Source organism: Lichenostomus cassidix, chromosome 7, assembly GCF_008360975.1.
Source record: "Lichenostomus cassidix isolate B80296 chromosome 7, HeHo_3.0, whole genome shotgun sequence".
NCBI lineage: Eukaryota > Metazoa > Chordata > Aves > Passeriformes > Meliphagidae > Lichenostomus > Lichenostomus cassidix.
The window spans coordinates 8,050,510-8,072,722 of record NC_139488.1 but is presented as its reverse complement, the minus strand read 5'-3'; the positions used below and the strand labels follow the sequence as shown (position 1 = coordinate 8,072,722).

General features: G+C 45.7%; 1 protein-coding gene and 1 long non-coding RNA gene across 3 annotated transcripts in view; one reads left to right on the top strand and one right to left on the bottom strand.

Moving 5' to 3' along the window:
- Positions 1-9,959, top strand: part of TMEFF2 (transmembrane protein with EGF like and two follistatin like domains 2) — a 186,402-nt gene extending 176,443 nt beyond the window's left edge. For both annotated transcript variants that reach the window (XM_085066049.1, XM_085066048.1), the window contains exons 8-11: positions 1,697-1,820; positions 3,346-3,504; positions 8,204-8,290; positions 8,695-9,959. In XM_085066049.1, the coding sequence (XP_084922175.1) occupies positions 1,697-1,820; positions 3,346-3,504; positions 8,204-8,290; positions 8,695-8,791 (467 nt within the window). In that variant the 3' untranslated portion in view covers positions 8,792-9,959. The remainder of the gene's footprint in view (positions 1-1,696; positions 1,821-3,345; positions 3,505-8,203; positions 8,291-8,694) is intronic.
- LOC146434476 (uncharacterized) overlaps positions 799-22,213 on the bottom strand; it is a 59,372-nt gene continuing 37,957 nt past the window's right edge. The window contains exon 3 of the long non-coding RNA XR_014853401.1: positions 799-863. This is a non-coding gene — a long non-coding RNA (uncharacterized LOC146434476). The remainder of the gene's footprint in view (positions 864-22,213) is intronic.

The window sequence follows — 22,213 nt, the reverse complement described above, 5'->3', positions numbered from 1 at the left end:
CTGGGAGGATTTCCAGGAGCATAAAGGCACATGCATGAAGTCCTGTTGGGGTGTTGATAACTTTGTGTATATATTTTACATGTTGGTCTCACTTAGAGGGTGATAGGTCACCAAAAATGTTTCATGCCAGACCCTGTGTTCTCACCTTTTTCCAGTAGCAAAAATTCCTGGGCAAGCTGTCAAAGGAGGTTATACCACACCTCTAACATGCCTCCTGCCAGCCTGTCCTGTCTGTGCTGTCGCAGAGACAGCTGTCAGCTCCCAGCCCAGGAATCCTCACTGCCCCTGGTGCTGCTCCACTGCATGGGCCCTAACAGTCTCCAACAGCCTCACACAGGTATCCCAATGTAATCAGGGAACCAGCAGAGGCACACGGGCTTGTGTTCAGCATATGTGCATCCAGAAAGATGCAATAATGGACCATAGTGCAGAGGTCCTGGAAATCCTAAGGATGAAAGAGAAGCTAATGCTGTCAGCAGGGACATAGAGGTGGCCTGTCATTCTCATTTGCTAGGAGCTGGTCCTCGCCTGCTTTCACATAAGGACAATATAACCAACTTTATTAGTGCAAGTGGTTAGAGACTCTTACAACTCTCCTTGGGCAGCAGCGACAGAAAAGAAATTCATTATGAAAATCTGAATCTTGGATCTGCTGCACAGACTTTTCCCAGAGGTGGGATAATACCTAAGCATGCCTGCTGCCGGCATGGCTGGCTCGGAGGCAGAACACAAATTGCAATTGTTTTATAACACTCGGGGACTTCCTTTGGAAGATAAAAATGCTTCAACTTACTTGTGTGCAAGCTACATTTCCTCAGACATCCATCATGAGATTTCTTTCTTCTGGTTTTAATTAATCATGGCTAGAAGATATTATCACAGAAAAAGGAGTGTTACCATTAGAAATATCATAAGTATTGCTTAAATGGAAGAATTTGCCAAAATTACACAGTTTAATTAAATACCTTGGTGGCCTACAAAATTCATGTGAGTTCATGGTGGTAACTCTCTGTGTTTAAGCCTGTGAAGTTGAGCACATACCTGTTTCAAAACTAAATGAAGCCTCTGTTTTTCTGGCAGCATGAAGGGATTTTCCAGGATTTGCAGTCTCAGTAGCTATTTAACTGCTGGAGAAGTAGGCTCAGAAAGCCAAACTAGTTTTAAGTGCTGGATGCTGTGGGATGTGGAGGAGGCCAGTGGACTCTGGGGGACAGGGGTGCAGCACTGATAATAAACTTCAGCTCTGGACTCCCACTCTACTTTAGCCATAAAATTATCTTTCTGTATATGTTCTGTTAAATTACCAAATGTATTATAATGGTATATTACATGCAAATGTCCAGAGTCTCTCTCCTAATCTTGTCTCAGTTTGAGGACAGTCCATAAAGTATAATTGAAATAATCAGGTATTTTGCATGTGCTATTCTGTCATCAGTTTTTGAATAGTCCGATTATTTTCTCTGGTATCTCATGTGCTGTAAATTGACAGAAATTATAAAAGAATAAGATAAACCCTTGCAAATCTTCAAATCAACCAACCTGTTTGAAGGAGCAAACCCTTGCTCTTGCTTCCCATGAACAACATCTTTCACACCTTGTTCTTCTGATTTTCCTTTCTTTTATATGTTGAGTTCTTTCCGTCATTTCACCTTATCCTATGTGGTCAGGTTAACATTCCCTCCACCTGTGTTCACAGAGAATGCAAATAAACTGGAAGAAAGTGCAAGAGGGATCTACATCCCTTGTCCAGAGCATTACAACGGCTTCTGCATGCATGGCAAGTGTGAGCACTCCACAAACATGCTGGAACCGTCTTGCAGGTAACCCTTCTCCTACCAGCAAGGGAAGGCTACACACATGGAAAAATGACTTACAGAAACACTTCATCTAGATTAAAAATAATGGCAACCATGGCCCTTTGTGCTACAAAATCCATCAGACTTAAATTATTCAGCAAAGTCCCAAAAGTGTATTGAGTTATGAACAATGTTAATTGACTGTAAAGCCATTCAGTAACCTTCAGTTATATTTAGATGTGTTTTTAAAAGCCCTTCACAAAGCACTCAGACCACTGCTAGGTATCCTCCTCAGCCTGAGGGACAGGAGTGCCACCAGGGATGTGCCCCTGCTGTGGCAGGAGTGACTCTTGTGGGGCACTCAGCTGGGACAGAGGTGGCTGCTGCAGCGGGAGGTGATTTTGGAAGAGTTTGGGCAGGGAGGAGGAATATAGTGGAAGCTCTGTAGTGCTTCTGCAGTGAATGGCTCCCTGCACAGGTGCAGATATTACTTCTGAAGTCCACACAGTGGCCAGGTGGCATGAAAAGGACTGTTACCCATGAAGCCCCGTTTTTCTGGGACATTGGAATGGGAGAGCTAAGATACAGACCAGACTTTCTCCCCAGGGCAGAACCTCTCCCAGAGCCAGCTTCTCCCAGCTCACATAAACAGCCAGGGCACATTGTGCCCTTTGCAGCTGCTGCATTTTAGGTGCTCCATTCAGCTGGAAAGTGCCCTTTCCTCAAGGTGCTGGCAGCTGTGGGAATGCAGAAGAAAAGGGAAGAAGCTGAAGGCTTAAGCCATCAGGGTTAGTGCTCCACTAACACACCTGAGAGGAGCCCAAGCCATCTGTCTCAGTCCCTGACAGTTGCTGCTGCCATTGACCTGGATTTTCACATCTTGCTTGGGCAATTAAGGGGAAACAGGGCAAGAGCTAAAACTGTAAAAACACTGCTTGGCCCCAAAATCACAGAGCAGAGTGGAGATGTCAGGCTGCAGGATGGGAACTGCTGAGCAGTGCAGCAGGCAGCAGTGGGGTAGATGGCTGCAGCGTCAATAGAGGGGTTTTTTATAGCAACCAGACGAAATGTAAATGATGTATGCACTTTCAGGAACATCTAATCACATTTCATATGGAGCCTGGATGATTGCTTATCACCTTCTTAGCGGTAATCTGCATAAGGAGCCACAACTAGATGGCTTTTCACCCTCCCCCACCTCCCCAAAGGAATGGAGAAATCTAAAGTGTGTTGTGCAAGGAAATAAATGGGTTCTCATCACAACATGCAAGTAGTTCCACTTGAAGACAGTTATGTCTGAGTCCCCTGGGCACCTCCTGGCACTCCCACAGTGTTTTTCACTCTCACAGACCTTGGTGACACTGAGGACCTGAAGTCTTCCCTCTGAGAGGCTGAGCATGCACTGGTACTCTATCTCTATGGGAGTCCATTCTGCAATAAAACCCACATAAACTTATGCTTCAGCCACTAATGTTTTTTTTTCCAGTTACAATTTTTGCAGCATTCTTCGAAAGCAGCAGCTATAACGAGCAAAAAATATTTGTTTCAGATGTGATGCCGGCTATACTGGACAACACTGTGAAAAAAAGGACTACAGCGTTTTATATGTGGTTCCAGGTCCAGTACGATTTCAGTATGTCTTAATAGCAGCTGTGATTGGAACCATCCAGATTGCTATCATCTGTGTTGTAGTCCTCTGTATTACAAGGTCAGTATCTCTGGTACTTTACAGTGGAAAGAGAAAAGACTTTTGTTTTTCCTGCAATATGCACTGATTATACTGATTTCTGCAGTGACACTACTGATAACAAATGCTATTTAATTCACCAACAAACAGAAGATATCATCTGATTCAGCAAACCAGTGCTCCTTCAAAAAAAAATTATGACTGAATTTTTACTTCTATCTTAATCAAACTTAGGTAGCAACGGTGCCTACAGCAAGTGAAGTTCTCTATTTTGTATTCAGATGCTTGGACAAATATTGTTCATATAAATAAGGGGAATATAAATACAGCAGCTGGATCAACACTTAATAAAACTAATCATATCTCCATCTGGTTTCCTTCAGGGCCCATTCCCTTAGTCCTAATCAGGCAAAGCATACAAACTTTTAAGCCTGTTTGCAACCCCGTTGATTAAATGATTTCATTAGGCTTGAGTGCATGTTCAAAGGCACTGCATATGTTTTAGGGTCTTCCCTAGATGGTAGCACACCAAGCCATATATGAAGTACTTGGGGTTTTTTCTTTAATGAGGAGGAGGGGGTTTGAATGGAAAAAGCCCCAGGGCAGTTCAGAATGAGAGGAGTAAATGCAATCCTTCCTCTCCATGTGCTCCTCTACTCCCCACTGGACTGTGTTACTTACTCTGGGAGGGCTTGGGGTAAATTCTGAATGTCAAACTACAGGCTTCTTGTAGAAATCACAAGGTTAAATTAATTCAGCTAGCAACACTGAGTTGTTTAAATTATTTAAGAATAATTTTGTTTTTAAAATAAAAATGCCAGCTATCATAGCTCCATACAAAGTAAAATCTCTACTTTATTTCAGTCCCTATATTGCACTACCTGGCTGGAAGACAAGTGTAGAGCATTTATTTCTGGAAAAGACCAAAAAAAATTTCATAAATCCTTCTCTGGCCTAAAGGCATAAAACAAAACCTGTTTTGGCCAAACTGAGTTCATCACCTGAATGACAACTACAGAATGAGGCAGTAGATTACTGGAGGTGGTATTCACACAGGTAATTCAAACAACCAGAAATATAGTGTGTAGTGAGAGACAGAAGGTGGTGTAGTAACTGATAATGGAACAAATGTTTATTGTTTTGTCAAGTGACTCTAGTTTTGTCACCTTGATGCAGTGAGCAAAGTACTTCACAGTGAAAAATGAAGACAGTGAGCTCTGAATGATCTGGTACTGTAATGCAAATTACCCATCACACTGTTTTCATACAGACACAGTACCTTTTCCCCCACACTTTGTAACCAAGTCAATTTATGATCTTTTGACTTTTTTCTGTAATGCATGTAATTACCGCAGAGCATCCTCCATCCCAGCATAATGATTTGAGATACATTTGCAAAAGTGTGCTCTTAAGTGGCCTAAGAGAAATCCACATGACAAGAGAGCACTGTGGCAGCACATGCATAAGCAATTGAGTTTTTGAAGTTGTCTGCTTTGGAGAACCTGACTGTACTGGTTTGAACTCCACACTGAGAATTCTTGAAAGTACTGAAACCACCTTGCCAGGGTCCTGGGAGAAGGAAGGGAACCTTCACTCAGAGGGCATTGTGGCCAAATTCTTTGTTGCTCATTTCAGTGCAACTCCACCTAATTAATTTATCGAGTGAGTTTGGTGCACTGTGTCCATTTGAGCCACTAAAAACTACCACTGTAATCTTCCAGCCATCATTACTGTTGTAGTTCTTCTGTTACACAGACACTTTAATCTGAATAAATAGGCTGCTGACAGCTGAGGTTTGCCCCTGCCTCTTCCTTGGCCTCCTGGGCACTTGGTCCTCCAATGCTCTGTTGCTACCATCAGCATCTCTGTGGCCACACAACCAACACAGTCAGAGGATGAACTCAACTGAAAATGCAACCAACAGAAGTGATGATTGGGGTTCAAGTGACTCAGTTCCTGGGAGAGTTGGTTGCTTGGCTACTCATCACTAATGCCAGCAATGGGAATGAGCTTCTGGGGTGGAGGAGTAGGGAACCAGAGGCCAAGAGGTAAAACAGCAAGGCACAGTCTGCCCAAGGACTTTTAGCTTGGAGATAAGGCAAAAAAAAGAAGCAGTGATAAAAGTGAAGGAGGATGGCAAATAATATGGGTATGGCCTAGTGTCATAATGATTCTCAGCAGTTTTCTTTACAGCTTTGCATTTTTAGTACTTCCCTAATGTTTAGTCACAGCAGCTTATTTATGTGAAGAAATAACTTGATTAAAAATGAATGCATAACGTGTTTTACCTGCTATGAATCACATTGTGAGTAACTCAAGCTTGTGAGCAAAGCTTCAGTGGAGGGAGGGAGGGCAGCCTGTGCTCCAGTTCCTGGTTTACATCGATGTAACTGCTGTGTTCATAAATGAATGCATCCCCCACACAGTGAGCTACAAAGGACTTTTGATTAAAGAGTTAAGGACTAAGGAAAACCTATCACTCAGTTTTAGCAGATGATTAAGTCTAAAAAGCTGGTTAAATGCCAATTCTCTCCTTAAGAAACCCTGCTGCACTTCAGACACAACCCACCTGTAAATGCAACAGCATTGCATGTAAGCAGCCATGGTGTTGTTGCTTGGCCCTGGGGCCTTCCCAAGCTCCCAGCCATTGGTAATGTACAATTAAAACATGGGTATCTTTGGTTTAAAGATGCTTTTTCATCATCTTAATTGGAGTCATCTCTACATTTGAATTGATTTCTCTCAACCTTGAAGTAAGCGACTGTGTAGATACTGTCAGTGTTGGTTTGGGGAAAGTGCCTGTGAGATGTTCATCTCCTTGTTTCCAGCTGGAGCAGTTGGCATCCACCATGCACAGCTGCATCCCCTGGGATTGCTGACCATCCTGATCAGCCCCCAGCAACCTGGTTCCTCCATGTTCTAGTAGAAAATCAGTCTGGTTGTGCCCCCAGTGCCCTGGCTCCCTAACCCTGCCCATCACGGCTGAGCTCTGGGGCAGAGCAGGGCTGTAAATGCTGGTCCTGGGGGCTCTGAGGTGCCACTCTGCACCCCTGGCCAAACGGGCAGGAGAGGCCGCATGGGGACAGCGGGCAGGGAGGCTCTGGGTGTGCACATGACACCAGGCAGTGAATCAGCCCTGTGTTTGCTAACAACGGCTCCCTGACTCACTCCCAAAGTTTGATCGCCTTTTTAAGGAACTCACGGTGAATAATGAGTTTGTCATGAGATCGCAGACCAGCTGAAGTCTGCCTGAGTTCCATGATGAAAGCTGTGCCGTGACCCCTGGGAGCGCAGGAGACGCAGGCTGGTTTTTCCTGGAGTAATGATAGCAGCCTACTTCACTGCTTCCCAGGAAGGAACGAGGCAAAATATAGCCCACAGCCATACAGCTTCTCATGAGGGGGTGGTCCTGGTGGCTTAAAAGTGAGGCAAGTCAGGACAGTCTGACCCATATTTTGCTAGACACTTATATAATTGTATTCCAGCATTTTTTAAAAATGCTTCCTAGGTTCTTATGCTCTTACTTAGCCTTTCAGTTAACGTCACAGAACTATAATATCACTCCCATTCAACAGGAGGGGGAAAATGACCTTTTTTATTTTAAGGGGTCAGTAAAAATGTATTTCACTCTGTTCTGCTCTTAGTTATTTGACACAGAGCTGCAGGCAAGTGCTTTGAGCTCCCACTGCACTGAGAGGGTGGACTCTCCCTGGTGCATCACCCACAGGGTTTCACAAGGTGCTGCTGAAAGCCCTCCTGCAACAGAAAAACAAGTCATCCCCCATACAAAGGGAATGTTTTTCCGTGTCAGTATGGTCTGGAGTACTGTGGGGCCTCTTCTCATGGAGCTCCTAGAGAGTGTTTGAGTCTCTCTTGTGCAGCTGCCCACAGTTTCTACCATAACCACCCTTTACTTTCAGCTGCTTAGAACTTCCTGTGGCCTCCAGCTGGGATTAAACTTTTCCATGCTTTCTGCCCCAGGGTGCCTTTCCACAGGAGAGAACCAGAAACACACCATTAGCTTTCCATTAGGGTGAAACACAGCGTTCCCCCAGCTGGTGCTGCTGCAGGGGAAAGGTTGACATATGCCCTTTCTGAGGAGCACCAGAGGCCCTGAGGCACGAGGGGTTTGCCTCCACAGCCGTCCAAAGGAATATCAGATCTGGGGCTTTCCAGCACAGTTGCTCTCCACACTAAGCCATGCTGCTGTGGCACAGTGCAGGCACCTGTAAGTAAAGGAGCTGCTTGCTCATGGGCTGAGCATGGAGCATTTCCATGGAGACTCACAGGGACTGTGAGACTTAAGGACACTCGGAAAGGCAGCCCCTGCAGTCACTTTGCAAACACTGCACAGACCTGGGACGCCAACCACATGAGCTCAGAGCATCCTGGATCTTCCACCTGCGCCTCACTGAAAATAAACTCATTATTTAAAGCTGAGCAATGCAGTGCAGTTGGGACCATTGCAATGCAGCAAGAGTGGCCAGTGTTCAGGAATCTGAAGGTCTCCCTTGCCATAATTTTGTTAACTGTATATTTTTGGTGGGTTGTGGTGGGTTTTTTGTGGTGCCATTGTCATTAGCCAGCCCGTTCCATTTCCCTGAGGATGAAGCACACTGAGGGCTGCAAGGTGCCTCACTCTTGCATCCCTGCTGCCCTCACCACTTCTTGTGCAGATGTGTTACTAAGAGCCGTGTATTCTCACAACTCTCTTTTCCAGGAAATGTCCCAGGAGCAACAGAATCCACAGACAGAAGCAAAACACAGGGCACTACAGTTCAGACAACACGACAAGAGCATCGACAAGGTTAATTTAAAGAGCGCATGTTTCCACAATGGCAAAACTAACTGCAGAGAGCTTGGACTACAAAATACAGTATTATAGACAAAAGATTAAGACAAGATCTACACATGTTGCCTTGCATTTGTGGTAATCTACACCAATGAGAACATGTACTACAGCTATATTTGATTATGTATGGATATATTTGAAATAGTATACATTGTCTTGATGTTTTTCTGTAATGTAAATAAACTATTTATATCACACAATATAGTTTTTTCTTTTTCATGTATTTGTTATATATAATAAATACTCAGTGATGAGAAAAAAATTGCCTTTCTTAAATTTGCTGTATCTCATAGCTGTGTATAGTCTTGGGATATTGTATATGGACACTAACAAAATCTCTTTTTTTTTTCTTTTTCCAGTTCTAGTGGCAATTTTGAGTCTACTGAACTCAGTAGTAGGGTTTTGAGTTGGTCCAAGATCAGCGACAATTATGGATGTGGGAAAGGTGAAGAATAATTTAACCTACATTGAGGAGGGATAAAATATTTCAGATCCGGAGTCAACTACATTTCATCAGCCTTCTTCTCCCATACCATCTATCTTTACTCTCCCATAGCTTAGGAAGTCTTTGCCTTCTAAATTAAATCCTAACCGAAGGGGAAATGGAAATTCTCGGTAACCACGAGAGTGTCGGGGGTAATGTTTCCATTTGGGATGGAATTAGGTGTCTGTCAAGGTGAACCCTACGAGAACACTTTGCAGAATCTCCAACTCTGGTCACTGGAGTGAGTGAAAATTGCTTCTCACTCTTGATTGAAAATTATTAGGTTAAAAAAGTTAATAACATAATAACAGCTGAAATGCCAGTCCCATTTGTACCTCGTGAACATGCTGATATAATTTATTTTTTCAAAGAGAAGGTGAAAACCACTCAGAAAATACCTTATGAATAACTTTATGGGTGACCCTACTCCATTAAATGTAATGAACCCAAATGTTGGCTATACCTCAGGAAAATAAGGGCATGTGTTTTGTCACATCCACATGATGGACAAGATGCAAAGTTATTTCCATGATAGCTGAAACTCTCCAAAACACATCCTCTCGGAAAGGCAATTCTGCTCTAGTTTGTGCTATGAATTTTGAAGACAGCAGAGTGAGACTGAAGGGCAGAGCACAGTAACATCACTGCTGCTGGATAACATCCACTCCACTAATTGAGTGCCCCAGCTCTAGTCCCACTGAGTAGCAGAACTGAGCTAAAGAGCCCTTGGAACAGCAGCCACTGTGCTGCTCCTCTCCAAAGAGACTTTGCCCAGGCAGAATATACCCAAGACAAGAGTTAGTAGTATTTCTCGCTGTCATCACCATGTCAGAGTCACACCTGGGGTTACCCAGGATGATGTCTCATGAATGTGTTTCCATTTCCTGCTTCAGCATCCGTCTGGTCACTCACAACAGTCACCACCAACCCCACCAGTGACAGCCCACCCTGTCTGGCCTTCAGACACGGGAGCAGCGACACTTCTACTCTAACATGACTTTTGGTCTTCCCCTCCCTACCCCAGCCTGCTTTAAAGTGAATCCATTGCATGATGTTCACACGGTCTCAGTTTTTGTCTTGTTCTGGGTTTCTTGGCTTTTTAAAGGTAATAAAAGGTGATTGGCAAGAGATGCTTCCAGACACCTGGTCTGTGCTGATTGATGGGAGTGGGAGTGTGGCGCTTGCACAGGCAGGGGGGCAGATGATGGCACAGGGCAGCTCTCTGGCACTGGGGTGCTGGCTCTGCAGGGACCTGCTGCTCCCTGGAGACATAGGCTGGGCCAAGGCAGATGGAGAGGGGGCTGTCCAGCCACCCCCTGTTCCTCAGCCCTCTCCCCAGCTCTTGGAGCCTTGTTTCAGATTGGAAGAGTGATAGAGTGGGGCAAGACTGCTCAGCAGAGAAGCAGTGAGCAGGCTTGATCCTGGCTGGCTGGACCACAGAGATGTTTCCATGCTCAAACCCACTGCAAAACACATCTGTCCCAGTCCTTGCTGGTGTTGTGTTCCACTCAGGCTCAGCAGCAGTGGTCTGACAAAGAGCGCAGCCCAGGCACTGCAGTGCTGCACTGTACAGCTTCGGGGGCACAGGAACCCCCCCCTAGGTAGGCTTTGCAAGCTCTGGTAATTCCTGCCCAGGTGGCATCACCATGTCCCTCCTCAGACCCCTCCATCACTACACCCCACAGCAATGGCAGCGAGCACCTCTGAGGAGAATTCAGCAGGAGGCTGAGGATTAGGCTGAAGGAGGCAAGCGCAGCTCTACCCCACAGACAGCCTCCCGTGCTTTGTGCTTCCTGAGTGAAGTGTTGGACTCTAACAAGTGTCAAAACCACATATTTTGAGACAATTCCAAATGTCAGTCCCTCCACTGGGACTATCAGGTCTGGATTGTTTATTTCGGTCGCTTACATTAGATACAAAAATCAAACATTAGCACATACACATCGCCATGTAGCTATAGCAATAAACCTAATTAAAAAAGGCAAGGTTTGACCTGGACAAAAATAGCACAGCATCACTTAGGAGTGAAAATAGGAGTCCGACACACTGTGTCCAAACTTCCCAACATTATGAGCCTTTCTTTTACCAAGCAGTGGCACATTTAATCCCCAAACAGCCTGCGCTTGCCAGGTGTCATTAGCTGCATCCCCAGCTGCAGTGTCTGTCACAAAGCCTCACCCCTCCCAACAAGGCCAGTGTTTAAGTACCTGCAGCAGACAGGAGGGCAGAGAGGGGAAAGGAATTTTCATTTTAACACACAGGGCAGGTCCCAGCTCTTTAGGTCTTTCAGATTTAACCTTCAACATGCTGGCATGGGCACACAGGCTGACAATAACAGTGTATTTGGGTTGTACGTACAGGAACGGAGATTTCTACCGAAGACATTTGCAGAGACTGTACGAAATGCAGCAGGAAATTTGGAGATGTGGATGGGGGGCAGTAATTCATCTATTTTGCTGTTTCATGGGCTTTGTTTGTCACAGCACTATGGCAACTGTAAATAACCTCAACTACCAGTATTCACCTCCTTTAAAAACCACACACTAAATGCACAGAAACCACTGACAAGAGCAGTAATACCACACTCAATGTAATTGCTTTGGGGCAACACATCACCCAACAGCCTGCAGTCACTTGCTGGCCTGGCTGTTGCTTTACCACAAACCACACCAAAAGGTATAAAAGGTAAAAATAGGACTGTTGGCACACCCATTCCCTGTGGAACAGCCTGTAACATTTCTGGAGCAAGAAACTGTCCTTATTTTGTATCTGATGCATTTAACATAACTGCATCCTGACCTCAGTCCTCAAAATAAAGCCAGGCGTGCTATTGGCAGAGCTCCTCACCCTCCCCAGCCTGGGTTGGTCAGATGATGTTCAACACCTTCGTGCCTTCAGATACCGCGCTGGATCCCAGCCCATAAGGAATTCACCTGCAGCCACCACCCTGACTGATCGCAGGGATGGGGCGTTGTGGAGGGGTGTGTGACACACACCTCACCTTTCCCCACCCCAAATGCTGCATTACAGGGCAGGCACAGCTCCACGCTTCACCACCATGATTCTTCTCCTTAAAATGAAGTCTGATTCAGATGTTCATTATCATTCCCTTTCATCCAAAGATAATAAGACATGATTTACAGAAAATTATCATTACAAAAATATTCTAATTAATGAAGGGAGGCTGGACACCCTGTTCTGACTGCTTGCCTTCCCCTGCATGCTGAGGAATCGGGATCACCTCAACAGCAAAGACACTGGGGCAGTTTCTTCTCCATCAGGGTGTCACCAGCAGGGGCAGCTGTGGCTTTGCAGAGGCTCTCTGGGTGCCAGCCATGAGGGACTTGTGCTGGTGGCAGGGATGCCCAGGTGTGTCCCATGCACAGGTTAACCGAGCGGGCGGGTGGACATGGGTGCCGTCTATCGCTGCCTTCTATTTTCCAGAAGCAGCTCTCAGAAAAGCCTCATCTTCAAAGAGCTCTCTAAAGCTTCTTTGAAAACAAAATGATTAAAGGCTATCTTGCCTCTCATCCAACATCAGACACACCGCACGCCGCATCCTCGCTTTCACCCCGATTATGCATGCAGCTTTTCTGCAGCTCCCGGTTTTGCGTCGGCATGGAAGTTACAACCCCGAATTAAAAGCGAGGTTCATTACTGCACATCAAAGCCGGCACTGTGCCTCGGCCAGCCTGGCCCTCTCTTTAATTTATGGGTGCCTGGCCAGGCTGCAGCTCTGGTTGCAAGGCGTCTACAGCCCCCGCAGGTTTGTAAGGCAAGCTGAGGGTGTCTAGTGCTGCTGGTGGGGCTTTTCCAGAATAATCAACAACCTCAACTGAACTTGAAGGGAGATGGAGAAACACTGGGCCATTACACATTAAGTTTTTAGAGTCATTTAAAATTATTATTAATAATAATATAAATAATATTAATATTTTATCTGTATTTCTGGTCTCGACAGGCCACAGCCTGGCTGATGGAGCCTCTTACACTGTGCTCTGACGTGGAAGCCAAAAATCTCATTTTTTTGCCTCACACATACATGGCATCAGGGATGCTGCACCCTGACAGTGCCACCAATGCAGCCTCTGCTGGCACCTGCGAGCAGGAGGGGCAGGGGGACAGGAGAGCAGAAGGAACAGGGACAGCAGCACCTACCCTGCCAGCCCTTGGGCTGATGCTTTGCCTTCAAATGCTTGTCATATTAGGTGGGCTAAATTTATTTTAGTTTCAGTTTAATTAACAGTTTTGTCACAGCAGGAGGGCTGTTAAAAACAGAGATGCATGTAAAAAGAAAAAAAAAGGCGGGATTTTTGTCAACTTTTCCTTTTTTTTTTTATTTGCTGTATTGAATGCCAGCCACAAGGCAGTAAAATATTCCGCAGTCTCACACAGCAGCAGCCAAGCTGCAGAATAAAAACAGCATGTGAGGAATCTGCTCTATAATGCTAACGAGGTGGCACCCGCCACCACCGCTTTGTCAATAAAACGGGAGGCCCATTTTGCTCAGCTTAGGGAGCACAGACACCCAGGGAGGAGCCTTGGTGTCAATCCCACTCCCATTTGGTTTCCCCCAGGCTGTGGGAGCCATGGGCCAGCGTGGCTGCTCCGTGGGGGGAAGGGGGTGTCATCCCAGCCCCATGGACACAGAGGTGACCCCAGCCACTGCCACCCTCTGCCTCGCTTGGCTGGGGTCACACTGCCTTCGCCTCTCACCACCCCAACGAGAAGTAAAAACCATCGGAAGGTGAAAAATGTTAAGAAAATGTAGTAACACCTCATAAACTTGCCACGAGAGAAGCTTTAAAAGGGGCTTGGTTTACATAGGGTCACTCAGAAAAGAAGTGCAATTATTCAGGGTGGGATCTGGCTGCTAAAGGCAAATGCGGGCGACAGCCCATCAGCCCCGACGGCAGCGCTGGTTTTACCGCGGAGCTTTCAGCAGAGCAGGGATGAGCAGAGAGGTGAGGGAGAGCCGTGTAATGTGACCTGAATTAGCGGCTATAGATAGTGCTTCCTGCATGTTTTACATTTTCAAATAAAAAGGATCTTCTTGTTTAATGGTTAATAAAAATGATTAGTGCTCCCAGGGCATGGATCCTGACAGATGCAGACTGTGCTGGAGGGACCAGCTACAAGACACCAGAGAAGATGAAACCGATGATTTTATTTTTTTTCCTGCAGAGTACATCACCACCAGCATTTGCAAGTTAATTTGTAATATAATTATATGTTGCTTCTGTCACAGAAGCGCAGCACGTGTGCTGGGCCAGGGGCCTGCCAGTGCCACAGCCCAGGCAGCACTGCAGCAGAGAGGAGCAGCCAACAGTGGCTCTGTGTGTGTGAATACACAGATATGGACAGGTTGGGATGTATAAATACATATATAGACACACATGTGCACCTATGTGTGTGTGCGTGCATGTATCCTATATACACACTCACATGCACACACAGATATACGTGCATACTCATGCATACAATAAATACACATACACGTACCAAAATATCATTTTACACAGAAAAATAAAATCATATTTGCGTGATGGACACTGTAGAGAAGAGCAAGCTGACTGCTCAGCAGCACATGCTGCTTCAAAGCCACCCAGGCTAACAGGCCAGAAAAGCTTTGCCTTGCCCTGTACAGCTCCCAGCACTGCCAGCTTCCTGACAAAACCAAAACCTGCCATGCCAGCCTCATGGCAGCATTACACCCTCACTCTGAAAGCTGGGTTGACTTTTCTATTTTTTATTGTTATTATTATTATTATTTCTTTTCATGGCATGCCATGTAGAGGATTATGGTCAGTAATAGTTTTCCAAGAAATAAAGTCTATGAAAGTAATTGTTAGGAACGAGCTGCAATAGCAAATTGCTGAGTGGTTGCCATAGTGCAGGAGCACAATTTGAGATTTAATATCATTACTAATGATATTTACTTGGCCTGCAGGAGAGAGTGAGACTTGTGCTCTCTAAATGTCATTTGACTGCTAATATGTCAGTGTGCACACCCAGCCTGGCTGTGGAGAGGGACCCAGAGTGACCAGGGGCACCTCTGCCCGCAGCAGCGATGCTGTGCTGCTGTCCCCAGCCCAGGCTGTGCCAAGGAGCCCCATGTGACAGGGATGGGGACCCCAAAGAGACACACACACATGTAGCAACAGAGCTGGGGCCCAGCTCCTCCCGGGGACACCCAAACTCAGCTCCAGCCTCCTGCTGACTGATCTTTTTTGGCTCATCTACACACAGACTGTGAGCTCAGGCTTCCCCTCCTGTTGGGCTTCTCCATGGGAGGGGGAGACATATCGCCTTGCAGTAAAGTGAGCCATTTAGTTTATTAAACGCTGTTAAGGGTGCCCTGAGGTCTGTGCACATGTGGGACCATCAAGAGGGAATCGTTATTATTATTGTTCTTATTAGTCATAGTCATTTTCCCAGCAATAAGTCTCATGTCCAGATGTCTTCCCATCTATTGCTTAAATTTTCTGTTGCCAACACAAAACTGTTATGAAGATGGACTGGTCCAAGTCCCACTTCAAACAGTGCTGAAGCAGAACATCCATGAAAAAATAAAAATAAATGCATATATTTTTAAATTAAAAGACAAATGAAAGAAAGGGTCATAGTTGGCTAAAAATGAATTGCGCAGTGCGTAAAAGAGAAAACAGATTAGAGAAGATAACATTTTAGTTTAAGTGTTCCATCATTATTAATTCATTTGGTGCTCTTTATGATAATACCAATCATTTGGAATTCATTTGGTGTTTATGTGGATGTCATCTCAACTCCTGCAGAAATTCCAAAGTAATTCAGCATTAATGTGCTATTAAAAATTTTTACCAGCAACTACCTTCATTACTTCAGCAGCACAGCCTAATCTTTCTTCTCTCATTCTCTAAATTCAAATTCCAGTGTTTATTTTGCTTTTATCTTTATTAGGGTTTTAAAATGTAATGCTTCTATTTAAAAATTCTCCTTATGCTACATGAGTATTGTCTCTTTTTTTGACATCAAAATTATGCAAATAAAAGAGGGGGTTAATGGTGATTTTTCATTTTATGAAAACAACCAAAGAGGCTTCAGCTTATCATTTACAAGAGCAGATTTACCGAGCTGGTACTTTTGTGTGCAGCAGGTGACACTGAACCTAATGGGGATGAAATTCCACCTGCACCGTGTGGAGGTCTTTGGGTTTGGGCACAGCAGGTGCCTCAGGGGAAGGGATGTGTCTGCCACAGCCCTCCCAAGGGTGCAGGGTCCCCAGAAGGGACCAAGCTGCCACTGCTGACCCTTTTCTGCACTCACCCCATCAGCAGAACATCCTTCTGCTTCCAGCTGGGAATAGTGGGGTGGTAGCTGCAGAAATGGATGTACTGGGTCCAAACTCCAGCAACAGAGGAAAAAGGCCACACTTTCACGTAACATTAACAGACCAAACCAAAATAAATAAAGGAGATTAAATGCAAAAACATTACATTAAAGGAATATTAATTAGTTTTTATAGTCAGGAACTTGATGGTTAGAAAATGCCAGATTGCTGGGAAAAAAAAGAAAAATAAAATCCCAAGGCTGGAGTCAGTCCCCAGCTGTGCCTGTCTAGTTGTGCAACCCCCTAATTATGATCCATACTATTTTCCCCCTGGGTATCTGCTTCCTTGGACCACAGACAAACAATGGCACACTGGGGCAGAGCAAAGTCTGGGCTTGGCAGCTCTCAGCATCCACAACTGCAGTGTTGACCTTGCAACCAAAGGACACTCCATTAATGCTGTTCCTTAGCAAATATTTCCTGCCCGAAAGTCCAGCCTGCCACAGCCCCCTGTGTGTGTGAGCAAAGGTACAAGGGTGGGGATTCTTAGTGCTCTGCACCCAAAAGGAGGGGAGAATCCAACACCCAGCTGGCCATCCATCCCTCTAAGCAGTTTCCATGGAAAGGAGAGCCAGAGTCCCCCAGGAGATGGATGGAGCAAAGCCCTGCACAGGGCCAGGTCAGCACCCAGGTGGGAGAAGGGAAACAGCCAGGGCTGCTCACACCAGGAAGGACACCACACACCCCCAGTACTCACTTGGCTCCTGCTGTGGAATAGGGAGATGCCACCCTCATCCCACAGTATGACAGCTCCCAGCCAGGGCTGAGCATCCTCCACCACTCAAACAACCGCAGAGCACAGATTTACAAGGAGAATAAAGCCCGTTGCAGAGGAATTTTCCACTTAATCAAAATCCTGCGAAGAATATGAATGCTTATAGGTTAAAGGAACCTGGCAGCTCTAACTTGTCTGTCATGTCTTTAAGGATTGCCATTAAGTCATAAACGTGACAAAGATTAAAGAGTTTATTAATGTTATTAGAGAGTTGAGATAAAATGCTGTGCCTTGCAGGGTCTCTCTCCCTCTCTCACTATTTAATGAAAACATTTTCATCACTTTCTGAATCTATTATACCAAATATTCATTTCAGGAGTCCTAGGATGATTTCATTTTAATTAGAAAAGATGTGGCAACCACCTGAAAGTAATACAGTTAAAATACCTTGCCACAGTTCCCCTTCTTGCTGCTGCTGTCAGATGAGAGTTTCCTCAGCCTTGCCACAGCAGCAGAGCGAGCCCAGAGTGACTGCAGGAGCTCAGGGGAATTCTGTGGCACAAAAAGACTATCATGCCAGTCCCTCCTGGAGACCCTGAGAGCCAGCAGCACCTCAGCCCAGGCCTTGCAAATGGCTCTGTGTGTGTCCAAAGCCACCACGCTGGCCAAGGGTAAGGGGTGAGGAGAGCCACTGCATCCACAGGAGGGCATGGGGTCCCTGGGGGGCAAGCGAGAGGCGAGAGCATCCTGCAGGCACAGGAGATAAAGTGGAGTGCTGGCTGGTGGAGAAGAGCAAGTGAAGGAAAAGAAACTTATGAAACTAAAAAAGGGAGTTGGTGATGGCCCGTGAAAGGAGCCCTGTCCTCTGCAAACCTCTGGCAACTATTCACAAAACCAGAATAAGACAAGCAGCCAAAAGCCTTTGTTGGTGTGGCTGCTTTGACTTTGGTCAGTTTTATACCTTAACTGAGCTTTAATCCATGTTTACAGCAGTCTTTTGCTGTTAAAGACTGGAAATCAAGCAGCACTGGGACAGTCACATGTTTCCATGCGAGCCTTCCTTCCAGCTCAAGACTTTGTAACTGTATTTGTAATGCAAGCAGCTCACAGATGCTCCTCCTCTTTAAACTTTCCAACTAACCCAATTTAATTTGTTAATTTATTCTGTAACCTGATTTACTGTTAATTTATTTTGGTGAGTAAGATATCCCAGCTTTAAGTTCCAATTAATTAAAGGGGAGGGCTTAATGTTTTTGCTGCACAATATCTTCATGCCACATTGTATTCCATTTTAACACCACGCTGAAGCATTGCCAAAGTTTATTGCCACTAATACAAATCCATACATCTGCAAATTAATTTCATGCACACAGCAGATTGCTCCTTGCAAACGTACCTTTAAGAGGGCAATATTGGCTATAGCAAGCATCACTTGTTGCTTAGCAACAGCCAGAGCATCGCTTGGGGCAGGTTTATCCTAAACGGGAATGTAAAGCCCAGGAATGGGGCTGTCCACACCATGTCACCCATCCCTGCAAGTGCTGAAGTGCTGCTCACACCTGGGTTAATAGATACAGGATTTGCTAATTTTCTTTTTCTTTTTTTCTTTTTTTTTTTTTTTTTTTTGCAGTGTGTCTTATTTTAGGGATCTTAAAAACAATAAAATAATCCTCAGCCATTAAACTGACTTTAAGCAGCAACCCAAAGCTTGCTGTCCCGTTCTGATCATGTTGGCAATGCCAACCCAAGCCAGCATGAGCATGAACTGTTCAGGTTGTGCTACACTACTGCCGGCTCAGCATTTCACACTGGAGACTTTTAAAAAATTTACACTCAGTTTGTTGCAATCAACTCAAGATGACGAGAGGGAAATCAGATTGTATTAAAACCATCCTGAGGGCATCCTGAGGCTGTTCTAGTCTTCCTGAAGCACAGGGAAGGCCCTAGAGCCAGAAGCTGTCAGCTCCCACCTCTATTCTTGTGACCAGACCCTGCTGTGACAAATGACCTTTGAGTGCTGTGTGTCCCTGCGCCCACCCACTGTCTGTCCGTCCATCCGTCCATCCATCCATCCATCCATCCATCCATCCATCCATCCATCCATCCATCCCTGCATCCATCCGCATTGCTGTGCCCCTCCAGCTCCTCCCCTCGGCGCTCTGCCTGCCAAGCAGCTCTCCACCGTGCTGCTCCTGCCTGCCCTTTGCCAGCTGTGGGAGCCAGCCAGCTGCCACCCCCAGCCAAAAAAGTGGCAAGTAAATAATCTAACAGCATCCATTAGCCCTGCCTTTGACGGCCTGAGCAGAGGGGCCCGCAGGCTCGAGCCCAGGTTTTTAAAACCATTATGCCGTGACTGTAGGCATGGCTTATTCACAAAAGATGAATGCAGGGTTTGCAATCAAGGGGAAATTAGCATCTCCACCAGCAGAGAGGGTGAAGATGCGAGCCAGCCAGCACTGCCAACAACCTTGATTCTGTTTTTGGCAAAGCTGGCTGGCTTGGCAAACACAATGGTAATGAGATAAACTGAAATACCAGGCAACAGGGCTGCTCTTTGAAGTAATTATCCTCCAGGGCAACAAGGAACAAGGCGAAAAGGTTTTTAGAGACATGGTTTGGATGCATGGGGAACATTATTTGCACTCCTGAAGTCGGCCCTTGGTTTGCAAGGCTTTGGTGTGCTGATGCCAAGCAGTCAGAGGAAGGGCAGGAAAGCCCAAGCAGCAGGTACAGCAAAAGGCTGTAGAGAGAAGAGGAGCCCTGCAAGGAGCATGGCAGTGCTGGTGTTAAACCCCAATAGCTCCTGAGAAATGCCTGTTGGGGTGGCCACACCATTCCCAGTGCACTGAGATGCTTTGTTTCAAGCATTTAACTTTCAAAAATGCATATCCATCTAAGGCGTAGGACAGTGAACTAGAGACAAGACAAAGGTTTAAACAACACACTATCAAATCCCTCAGTCAGGAAGCACAGGTAAGCAGCGGCTGGGATTTCATCTGGCAAGATCTGCAATGTCATGAACACATGAGAAGGAGGCGAGGAAATGGCAATATATGGCACAACATGCTCCCTCGGGTTGCTTATGACTGACTGGGTGAGGTGCTGGCTTTTCCCTGTTGGGACACTTGAATCTAGACTAAATTTGAGGTCCTAAAGTTAATTTCCAAGGAACCAGTTGGCATCACCAGTTCCACACATTCCATGAGGAGCAGGTTTCACTCAGGGGAGGCCACTCATTCCCTGGGCAGGCAGGTGGAATGGTGAGCATGTCCCTGGCCCAGATGGATGGGATGGGATGGGCTGGGCAGGGTGCAGGACACATCCTGCAGCTCCCAGCTTCCTCCACAGACAGCAGAGCCTGTGTCGATTCCCCTCCAGCACTTATCAATTACAATATTTTCAAAAGCAATTACAAAGGCTAAACAGGTGAAAGCTCTATTTTTTTGCCCCACAGTCCTGAGGAGGAGGGAGTCACCTGCCCAATCACAGAGTCACAGAATTGTTTGAGTTGGCAGGGACCTTTCCAAGGTCATCTAGTCAAACCCCCCGCAATGAGCAGGAGCTTTTTAAACTAGACCGGATTCCTCAGAGGCCAGTCCAGCCTGGCCTTGAAAGTTTTCAGGAATTTCTGCTGCACCTTAGAAACCTTTCCCTCTAAGAAAGAGAAGAACCAGAGGGTGAAGCCTGGGTGCACTTTCCAATTCCCTTAAAAATATATATTTTTACGAAAGATTGTGCAGGGACACCTCTGGGGTGGGGGGCTAGCCCAAGGCTCCTGCCCATGCTGGATCTCTGCAAAGGGTGATTTTGGAAGGAAAAGCTCTATTCTATCAGAAATGCCACGTTTTCCTCTGCACCAAAAATAGTCCCTCTTAGAGCAGAGGCAAGTGAGGCAAAAATGTTTATTACAAAGGAGAATTATAAGAGAGAAGTGCCTGAATCAGAACAAAACGTAAAAGAGGGGAAACAAATGTAAAAAGCTCTATAAAAGTTTTAATGGATCCTTTCAGATGTGGAGTGGCATTTTAATGTGATACTTAAAATTATTTCTCTTTTTTTTTTCTCTTTAGCTTTTAGGCAGATCGTTAATCTGAGGGGCTTTTTTCTGCCTGCAGAGGAGTAACACTTCAAGGCAGGCACCTACCAGATGCCAGCTGGTGGGCAAAACACAGATGGGGTGAAGAAAGTCAGCGCCCTGGGCTTTGCAGCACGGGGAGGATGGTCCCCCAAATGCCACACACCCACTGAGACCCAAGAGCACCCGAGCCCGTGGGAGCTTGGCTGCAGGTTTGGTGTGGCCAGACAAAAAGCCAGCACAAAATGGAGTGGGAACATCTCCTGCTGCTTACAAATCCACATAGATATGGCAAAGCAGTCCTTCCTAGAAGCTTCTTTCCTTATGCCAAGGACCTATGTTTAGGATTTGATTCCAGCCTATGCATTTCCAACACCTTAAAAGTCTCCAGCTCTCTGCTTAAATATCTTTGGCCTATTGCTGACCTTTCCGAATCCCGGGAACAGCCATTTCTTCTTGCTGATGCAGATGCAGGAAATTCTTAACTAAATCCTAACAGAAAGCCAGAAAAGCAGATAAGCAGGCTAATCCCATCAGACCCCAGGCTCCCTGGGACTGCAGGTCGAGCCCTTGCTCTGCAGCACAGCTCAGCAGTTTGCTCACCCCTCTCTTGGCTGTGCTGTGTGTGCCTCTCCAGGGCTGGGAAGGAAAGCATCCCCACTTTCCAAAGAGGGAAATATTTTTCTGCCCTAGATTGACTTGCTGACATTTGTGGTGCATGAAGCCAGACTCTAGCTACTGCTCGCTTTGTAAAAGACCTTGCAGAAGTCTGTGGAAAATGCATTTAAAGAAGCACACGTTTCAGATGATGGGGTTGGTGTATATTAGGGTTTGGGTGCATAAAAATGCATCCCTCCTCAAAATCCAAATTCTCCCCAGAAATATGTGATAATGCTCAATCAGGAATAGCCACAACTTTTCAAGATACACTTATGTTAGTTATCAAGGACAAACACTTTCGAATGAAGTAGCACTGTATATGCAAAAAATATCAATTTTGATGCCTTCAGAGACTCTGCTCTGGTTTAGAGGAAAACAAAAAAGAAAAAAATGGAAGTATTTTAATCTAGCAAACAGTAGCATCGCTTTTGTCTGAATTTGGTCTGCTTGCTCAAGAAGGAGTCTGGAAAACCAGTACAGGGGGGAAATGAAATCCCAGGCACTCAGTCATTAATGAAACAGCACCAAAGTCATTAGGAGCAGCGAGCGCTGCCGAGGGTGCCCCGGCTGCAGCA